The 9900-nt window shown below is 54.3% G+C and overlaps 1 protein-coding gene and 1 long non-coding RNA gene across 3 annotated transcripts in view; one reads left to right on the forward strand and one right to left on the reverse strand.

Annotated features, from left to right (window-relative positions):
• Nucleotides 1-8878, reverse strand: part of LOC139268972 (thioredoxin-like) — a 60772-nt gene extending 51894 nt beyond the window's left edge. Inside the window, exon 1 of one of the 2 annotated variants that reach the window (XM_070887887.1) lies at nucleotides 8745-8878. In XM_070887887.1, the coding sequence (XP_070743988.1) occupies nucleotides 8745-8768 (24 nt within the window). In that variant the 5' untranslated portion in view covers nucleotides 8769-8878. The remainder of the gene's footprint in view (nucleotides 1-8744) is intronic. The other variant, XM_070887877.1, reaches the window with a different exon arrangement.
• Nucleotides 5778-7014, forward strand: LOC139268992 (uncharacterized). The gene is made up of 2 exons (XR_011594144.1): nucleotides 5778-5889; nucleotides 6776-7014. It is a non-coding gene; the product is annotated as an uncharacterized lncRNA (long non-coding RNA).
• Nucleotides 8879-9900: the final 1022 nt, after the last annotated feature.

The following is a 9900-nucleotide window of genomic DNA, read 5'->3' on the forward strand; positions in this document are numbered from 1 at the left end:
AATGATTGGGGGTAATGATGGGGGGGGAATGATGGGGGGAGTGGAATGATGGGGGGAGGGGAATGTTGTGGGAGTGGAATGATGGGGGAGGGGAATGATGGGGGAGGGGAATGTTGGGCGGGGGGAATGATGGGGAGGAGGGGAATGATGGGGGAGGGGAATGTTGGGGGGGAGGAATGATGGGGGGGAATGATGGGGGGGAGGGGAATGATGGGGGGAATGATGGGGGAGGGGAATGCTGGGGGGAGGGGAATGCTGGGGAGGATGGGAATGTTGGGGGGAAATGATGGGGGAGGAGAATGATGGGTGGAGGTGAATGGTGGGGGGAGGGGAATGATGGGGCGGAATGATGGGGGAGGGGAATGATGGGGGGGAATGATGGGGGAGGGGAATGATGGGGTGGAATGATGAGGGAGGGGAATGATGGGGGGTGGGGAATGATGGGGGGGCGAGGAATGATAGGGGAGGGGATTGATGGGGGGAGGGGAATGATGGAGGGAAGGGAATGACGGGGGGGATGATGGGAGGAGGGGAATGTTGGGGGGGAGGGGAATTATGGGGGAGGGGAATGTTGGGGGGGATGGGAATGCTGGGGGGGATGATGGGGGAGGGGAATGATGGGGGAGGGGAATGTTGGGTGGGAGGGGAATGCTGGGGGGAGGGGAATGTTGGGGGGAGGGGAATGATGGGGGGGTGATGGGGGAGGGGAATGATGGGGGGGAGGGGAATGATGGGGGGGAGGGGAATGATGGGGGAGGGGAATGTTGGGGGGAGGGGAATGATGGGGGGAGGGGAATGATGGGGGAGGGGAATGTTGGGGGGAAGGGAATGATGGGGCGAAGGGAATGATGGGGGGAAGGGAATGATGGGGGGTAGGGAATGATGGGGGGAGGGGAATGATGTTGGGAGGGAAATGATGGGGGAGGGGAATTATGGGGGGAATGATGGGGAGGGGAATGATGGGGGGAGGGGAATGCTGGGGGGGGAATGATCGGGGAGGAGGGGGGAATGATCGGGCGGGGGAGGGAAATGATCTGGGGGGGGAAATGATCTGGGGGGGGGGGAATGATCGGGAGGAGGAGGGGGAAATGATCGGGCGGGGGAGGGAAATGATCTGGGGGGGGGGGGAAATGATCTGGGGGGGGGGAATGATCGGGAGGAGTGTAATGATGGGGGGGTGGGGAATGATGGGGGGAGGGGAATGACGAGGGGGATGATGGGGGGAGGGGAATGTTGGGGGGAGGGGAATTATGGGTGGGGAATGATGGGGAGGGGAATGTTGGGGGGGGTGGGAATGCTGGGGGGAATGATGGGGGAGGGGAATGATGGGGGAGGGGAATGATGGGGGAGGGGAATGATGGGGGGAGGGATTGAGGGGAGGGGAATGATGGGGGAATGATGAGGGGCGAACGATGGGGGGAGGGGAATGATGAGGGGAGGGGATTGTTGCGGGGGAGGGGAATGATGGGGGAGTTGGATTGATGGTGGGGAATGATGGGGGGGGGAATGATGGGGGGGAGGGGAATGATGGGGGGAGGGGAATGTTGTGGGAGTGGAATGATAGGGGAGGGGAATGATGGGGGAGGGGATTGATGGTGGGGAATGATGGGGGGGGAATGATGGGGGGGAGGGGAATGTTGTGGGAGTGGAATGATGGGGGAGGGGAATGATGGGGGAGGGGAATGTTGGGGGGGGAAGGGAATGATGTGGCGTTTTTGGGGGGGAGGGGAATGATGGGGTGAGGGGACTGTTGCGGGGGGAGGGGAATGATGGGGGGAGGGGAATGTTGGGGGGAGGTTTTGAGGGGTGGGAAATGAACGGGGAATGATGAGGGTGGAATGATGGGGGGAGGGGAATGATGGGAGGAGGGGAATGATGGGGGGAGGGGAATGTTGTGGGAGTGGAATGATGGGGGAGGGGAATGATGGGGGAGGGGAATGTTGGGGGGGAAAGGGAATGATGGGGCGTTTTTGGGGGGGAGGGGAATGATGGGGTGAGGGGACTGTTGCGGGGGGAGGGGAATGATGGGGGAGGGGAATGTTGGGGGGAGGTTTTGAGGGGTGGGGAATGAACGGGGAATGATGAGGGTGGAATGATGAGGGAGGGGAATGATGGGGGGAGGGATTGAGGGGAGGGGAATGATGGGGGGAGGTGAATGATGGGGGGAGGGGAATGTTGGGGGGAGGGGAATGATGGGGGGAGGGGAAAGTTGGGGGGGGAATGCTGGGGGGGGTGATGGGGGAGGGGAATGATGGGGGGAGGGGAATGCTGGGGGGAGGGGAATGTTGGGGGGAGGGGAATGATGGGGGGAGGGGAATGATGGGGGAGAATGATGGGGGAGGGGAATGATGGGGGAGGGGAATGATGGTGGGGCGGGGAATGATGGGGGGAGGGGAATGATGAGGGGGAGGGGAATGATGGGGGAAGGGAATGACGGGGGGATGATGGGGGGAGGGGAATGTTGGGGGGAGAGGAATTATGGGGGAGGGGAATGTTGGGGGGGATTGGAATGCTGGGGGGGATGATGGGGGAGGGGAATGTTGGGTGGGAGGGGAATGTTGGGGGGAGGGGAATGTTGGGGGAGGGGAATGATGGGGGGGTGGAATGATGGGGGGAGGGGAATGATGGGGGAGGGGAATGTTGTGGGGAGGGGAATGATGCGGGGGAGGGGAATGATGGGGGGAGGGGAATGATGGGGGGTGATGCGGGAGGGGAATGATGGAAGGAGGGGAATGATGGGGAGGAGTGGAATGATGGGGGAGGGGAATGATGGGGGAGGGGAATGATGGGGGGGAATGATGGGGGAGGGGAATGATGGGGGGGGAATGATGGGGGAGGGGAATGATGGAGGGGGAATGATGGGGGAGGGGAATGATGGGGGGAATGATGGGGGAGGGGAATGATGGGGGGGGGAATGTTGCGTGGGAGGGGAATGCTGGGGGGAGGGGAATGATGGGGGGAGGGGAATGATGGGGGGGTGATGCGGGAGGGGAATGATGGGAGGAGGGGAATGATGGGGGGGAGTGGAATGATGGGGGGATAATGGATGGGGAATGATGGGTGGAGGGGAAGGGAATGATGGGGGGAGGGGAATGATGGGGGAGGGGAATGATGGGGGGAGGGGAATGTTGGGTGGGGGGAATGATGGGGGGAGGGGAATGATGGGGGGGATGATGGATGGGGAATGATGGGTGGAGGGGAGGGGAATGATGGGGGGGATGATGGATGGGGAATGATGGGTGGAGGGGAATGATGGGGGAGGGGAATGTTGGGGGGGAGGGGAATGATGGGGAAGGGGAATGATGGGGGGAGGTGAATGTTGGGGGGAGGGGAATGATGGGGGGGATGATGGATGGGGAATGATGGGGGCGGGGAATGATGGGTGGAGGGGAATGATGGTGTTGGGGGGAGGGGAATGATGGGGGGGAGGGTAATGATTGGGGGTAATGATGGGGGGGGGATGATGGGGGGAGGGGAATGTTGTGGGAGTGGAATGATGGGGGAGGGGAATGATGGGGGAGGGGAATGTTGGGGGGGAAGGGAATGATGGGGCGTTTTTTTGGGGGGGGAATGATGGGGTGAGGGGACTGTTGCGGGGGGAGGGGAATGATGGGGGAGGGGAATGTTGGGGGGAGGTTTTGAGGGGTGGGGAATGAACGGGGAATGATGAGGGTGGAATGATGGGGGGAGGGGAATGATGGGAGGAGGGGAATGATGGGGGGAGGGGAATGATGGGGGGAGGGGAATGTTGTGGGAGGGGAATGATGGGGAGGGGAATGTTGGGGGGGGGAAGGGAATGATGGGGCGTTTTTGGGGGGGAGGGGAATGATGGGGTTAGGGGACTGTTGCGGGGGGAGGGGAATGATGGGGGGAGGGGAATGTTGGGGGGAGGTTTTGAGGGGTGGGGAATGAACGGGGAATGATGAGGGTGGAATGATGGGGGAGGGGAATGATGGGGGGAGGGATTGAGGGGAGGGGAATGATGGGGGGAGGTGAATGATGGGGGGAGGGGAATGTTGGGGGGAGGGGAATGATGGGGGGAGGGGAAAGTTGGGGGGGGGAATGATGGGGGAGGGGAATGATGGGGGGAGGGGAATGCTGGGGGGAGGGGAATGTTGGGGGGAGGGGAATGATGGGGGGAGGGGAATGATGGGGGGGAATGATGGGGAGGGGAATGATGGGGGAGGGGAATGATGGTGGGGCGGGGAATGATGGGGGGAGGGGAATGATGAGGGGGAGGGGAATGATGGGGGAAGGGAATGATGAGGGGGATGATGGGGGGAGGGGAATGTTGGGGGGGATTGGAATGCTGGGGGGGATGATGGGGGAGGGGAATGTTGGGTGGGAGGGGAATGCTGGGGGGAGGGGAATGTTGGGGGGGGGGAATGATGGGGGGGTGGAATGATGGGGGGAGGGGAATGATGGGGGAGGGGAATGTTGTGGGGATGGGAATGATGCGGGGGAGGGGAATGATGGGGGGAGGGGATTGATGGGGGGGTGATGCGGGAGGGGAATGATGGAAGGAGGGGAATGATGGGGGGGAGTGGAATGATGGGGGAGGGGAATGATGGGGGAGGGGAATGATGGGGGGGGAATGTTGCGTGGGAGGGGAATGCTGGGGGGAGGGGAATGATGGAGGGGTGATGCGGGAGGGGAATGATGGGAGGAGGGGAATGATGGGGGGGAGTGGAATGATGGGGGGGGATGATGGATGGGGAATGATGGGTGGAGGGGAAGGGAATGATGGGGGGAGTGGAATGATGGGGGAGGGGAATGATGGGGGGTAATGATGGGGGAGGGGAATGATGGGGGGGAATGATGGGAATGATGGGGGAGGGGAATGATGGGGGAGGGGAATTTTGGGCGGGGGGAATGATGGGGGGGATGATGGATGGGGAATGATGGGTGGAGGGGAAGGGAATGATGGGGGAGGGGAATGATGGGGGGGATGATGGATGGGGAATGATGGGTGGAGGGGAGTGATGGGGGAGGGGAATGTTGGGGGGGAGGGGAATGATGGGGAAGGGGAATGATGGGGGGAGGTGAATGTTGGGGGGAGGGGAATGATGGGGGGGATGATGGATGGGGAATGATTGGGGCGGGGAATGATGGGTGGAGGGGAATGATGGTGTTGGGGGGAGGGGAATGATGGGGGGGAGGGTAATGATTGGGGGTAATGATGGGGGGGAGGAGAATGATCGGGGGTGAGGGGAATGATCAATGATCGGGGGGTGGAGGGGGAAATGATCGGGGGGGAGAGGGGAATGATCGGGAGGAGGGGGAAATGATCGGGCGGGGGAGGGGAATGATCGGGGAGGAGGGGAATGATCTGGGGGGGGGGGAATGATCGGGGAGGAGGGGAATGATCTGGGGGGGGGGGGAATGATCGGGGAGGAGGGGAATGATCTGGGGCGGGGGGGATGATCCGGGGGGTGGGAGCGGAGATGGGTCTGGGAATGATCAAATATTCGGTTTTTGGATCGGGGTTGTGTGGCCGATGGCGGGGTGTAAACTGGGAAGCACTCCTGCTCCCCCTGGCCCACAAAGTTAAGGTACGCAGATTCGGCCCTTCATCTGCAGGTTCTCCCGAGCCCTGGGAAATCCGGCCTCCATGGGTTAAAAATAAAACCACAGCTCAAGTGAAGGCCTGCAGCCTCCTTACACTAGTTTAGTGATTGACGGGTCCCGAGAGCGGATTGGTCGGCCTCCCAACCCCCACATCCGCCCCACCCCGCCTCCTGGTAAGGTGAAAATCTGAAGTGGGCAGTTTGGGAATTTTAAAGTTTTCACCTTCTCATTCACATACAAGCCACCCGTGGTACTGTCAGTATTGCAGAAATATTTCTGCATGGGAGATTGAAACAATCACAAACCTCCGGAGATGTAAAAGTGAGCTTTATAATCAGACAGGGACTTACCCTCACAAGATGGGTTTTTAAAAGAGATGAACAGCATAAAAAATACATTATATTTAAACCTAAATAAGTGACTTCCACTCCAAATGACTGGTATTTGATTCATTTTTTTAAGTTTGCTGCTGAATCTAGTCCAAAAGCCTCACTTAAAAACTATCTTGGTAACAATGGGCTGAATTGTAATGGGGAGGCGGGTATGGGGGCTGGGATGGGGCGGGAGTGCCTTTGAGGCGCAGGCTCTGCCGAGTTTAATAGCAGGGCCTGATTTGAATGGGAAACCTCTGTTTCCCAACTGCAGCCAGCCAGATTGAGAGGCTGGCTGGCTCTGGGTTGGTCAGCCTATGGCTCTAGGCCACAGAGAGGATGGAGGGAGGGATTGCATGGGGATCGGAGGGGCGATTGGATGAGAACGGGGTGGGCTATGACCAGCACGGTGGGAGGAGAGAAGCTGTTTGCTGACGATCGGTGGTGGGGAGGAGCGGGGTCGGGGGGAGGGAATGGAGTAGGATCGAGGGCCGGAGGAATGGAGTAGGATCGAGGGCCGGAGGATCGGAGGAGTGGGGTAGGGGCTGGGTGAAGAGCGGGGGTTCTGGAAGTGGGAGGTGACACGGATGCTTCACGGGGCGGGCGGGGGGGCAGTTGGAGGCATCATCGGGGGGGGGTCTCTGATCATAGGGGGTGGGTTAGGCAGGGACCCTGGATCCAGGAGGTAAGTGTGAAGTAATTTACCTCCTGGATCCAAAACAGAAAACCAGTGGTTAAGTTTGATTTGTAAATATGGCAAAATAAGTCCATATCTTTTGTTATGTATAACCATGCAAGTTATGTATGATGATTGTTTTTCTCACTTCTTCATTAAGGAGGGCGAAGAGTAATATAGTTCCACCGAGTAGACTACTGTGGTAATGCAGAATACAAGACAAGTTCCTGGAGTTAACAGCTATCTTGGAGTCTGTGTGTTTGTGATGTCACAAGGAATATATCACAGCAAGATTTGGCCCAATATCCATGGTGGCTCAAGTTCCACCTACTGCTCCACTAGTGGACTACTGTGGTAATGCAGCTATTGCTGTTTTCACAATAAAGATATCAGGTGACAGGTTCTTGTGTTGAAGCCATCTTGAAGTCTGTGTGTTGTGATGTCGTAAATAATATATCACAGCTAGGGGGCGAGTTTCACGAAGCCTACAAAGCAGAGGCCTCCAGCCTTAAAATATTTAAACAGACGACCCGCTTCCAGGTAGCGGATTGGCTGCCCGCCACCATCCATCCTCCGTTAAAACTGCGCGGGTTGGAGGCGTGTACTGGTCGGGATTCAGTTTTTTAACACTTTAACTTCCTACCCGATCACAACATACCTGTTTTTTGTAACGGTTAAAATTACCCCCAATGACTCCTGAGATCATGCTGGTCTCTGTAAGGCCCATTACTGTTTCTGTAGCCTTTAAGCTGCAGTTCAATGGGTGAGGCAGTTCCTCATAAAGGGAACCTGAAAAAAATGTCTGAAAAAAATATTTTCCTGCTGCGAACCGTGCATTTCAAGTGCAATTTACATCAGTGCAACATGTTATAGGGCCAAAATCACTCTGTTTAAATTTAAAAGAAAGAAAAGTTTGCCTCCTTACTGGAATCATTGCTTCTTTAACAACCAGTTCTCTCTTCCAACAAAAGCCTGCTCAGTCAGGAATTGCTTCATACCAACACCACATGTTTACATGGCAATGCTCAGCTTCTCTAAGAACGAACTCTGAACCCAGCTAATGAAGAAGCAATCATTTTCTTCCCCTCCATAAATAAATGAGTTACTTGTGAGGTGCTCATTGAGGTATCTTCGTCATGAGATTGGAAGTTACAATTAATAAGGGTGCATCAAATTTAGGTCTGGGCGGGGGCTGACAGATCCCTCCTTTACTTCCTCTTTGCACAACAAATTCCAACACGACAGATTCTCAGGACAGAATTCAGCAGAAAAACAACAGCGCTTTCTAAATAGCCTCACTCACCACTTCAGCAAAGAGAAATGCTCTGATCATTACTACAGATGTTATGCTGTTCTGTTTGCAGTAGATATTTTACATATCCTGGCATAGTCTCTCCTCTCTCACCCTCTCGCTCCAGCCCCTCCCCACAGTCAAACTTTGTGGGGAAAAAACATAGTCCAGCCGGTTTTGACGTATTTATATTAAAGCGAGAGGTACAGCTTTCTCAGATGTGTTCATAATAACCTTTTGAGACTTTGCAGAAAAGATACATTCAATCATCCTGGCTTGTGCTTCAAACACAGCCTTTTTTGTGAAAGCTTCCAGAAAGTGCACAAAACATTAAAAATAAAAACAGAAGCTTTAAAGTGCCGATAGTCCCACAGTTCAGATAAAGTTCTCCCGTTCACGTGTAAACCCTTGGGAACACAGACTGACGAAGAGAGCATGCTTTGTTCAAAAGCAAAAAGACCATCAGAAGTTAATCCAAACTACAGCCACATATCAGATTTACTGTTCAGTAGAATAGCTTCTGTCACCGGTGCACATTTTGTAAATTCAACCTCACCGGTTTTTCCCAGTTATTTTTCACAATTTGATGAAGTAAGTACACTGCGTTCCGTCTACTCAATAGTCTGTCTAATTGATTGTATTTTAGGAGCTACTTTAACAGCTGGGGATTTTTTTGTGAACATATACTTTTGAGATTGGTTCACACAACTTGAAACGTGGCATGACAAAGCAACTTGCTCACAAGTGAAGAAATCCCGATCATTTACATTATAATAACACTGTAAAATCTCACACAGTACAGGATAAATTGAGACTGAGGAGGTGCCTTCAAGCTTACCTTATCGGTGATCATGTGAACCATTTTGTCTGATGTTTTAATTCCTCTGTCTGCTCCTTGCTGATCTACAAGCCACTCGAAACAACCAAGAGTTCTGTAATTTATACTCAAGGGGGAAGGATAAGAGGAGAACACACGTGAAAGGAAGGTCTGCTCTTACTGTGTGGCTATTGGCTACTGCGATCAAGCATGAATAATAAAACTGGAGGTTTTTCCGAGTGACTTTGTATACCAGAACAGCAAGATGTAAGAAATTGGTGAGCTTTATCCGAAAGCCAACTTTAATACACAGCCTTTTGACAGCAGTTTACATCCTAGCTATCTGGTTTGCATTCTTTCACAGTTTTATGTGTATAACAGAATTTGATCTTTATCAGATAGGACATTTGCTTAGTCATGCAGCCTCAGCATAGTGTGTGCATAGAATGAGCCAGGTCTTTTGCAAACGTAGGCGTATCATGTCTGGTATGTGAAAATTAAAGCAATGTTTATGGTAGTTAATTATTAAACTGAAACTTAATAGTGACCATAGGCTTAGCACCTTTAATGTAGTAAAATGTCCCAAGGCGCTTCACAGGTGCGTTATCAAACAAAATTTGACACGAGGAGATATTAGGACAGGTGACCAAAAGCTTGGTCAAAGAGGTAGATCTTAAGGAGCGTCTTAAAGGAGGAAAGAGAGGTAGAGAGACAGAGAGGTTTAAGGATGGCATTCCAGAGATTAGAGCCTTGGCAGCTGAAGGCACAGCCACCAATGATGGGGTGATTATAATCAGGGATGCCCAAAAGCCAGAATTGTAGGAGCGTAGGGATCTGGGAGGATTGTGGGCTGAAGGAGGTTATAGAGATAGGGAGGGGCGAGACCATGGAGGGATATACAGCATTTATTTAAGTGTGTTCAGTTCATACTCAGGAGGTCATGTGATAAAACCTCCAGGAATAGGTCTAACCGGAGTTGGCAACACTGTCGGCAGGCCTGCTAAGTGCTTCAACACAATTGCCAAGGGTGTGGAGGGATTCCACTTTCAGCCTGTGTGGTGTCATCTCGTGTGGTATCAGCACTCTGCAGTCTACCCTGGGAGATTATGATCCAGAGACTCTGGCAGCGGAGCTCTCGGCACCAGGGTCCCTGTTCGCTCACTTTGCTGCTTTGGTG

This window comes from Pristiophorus japonicus, chromosome 1 (assembly GCF_044704955.1).
Source record: "Pristiophorus japonicus isolate sPriJap1 chromosome 1, sPriJap1.hap1, whole genome shotgun sequence".
In the NCBI taxonomy this organism is placed as follows: Eukaryota; Metazoa; Chordata; class Chondrichthyes; family Pristiophoridae; genus Pristiophorus; species Pristiophorus japonicus.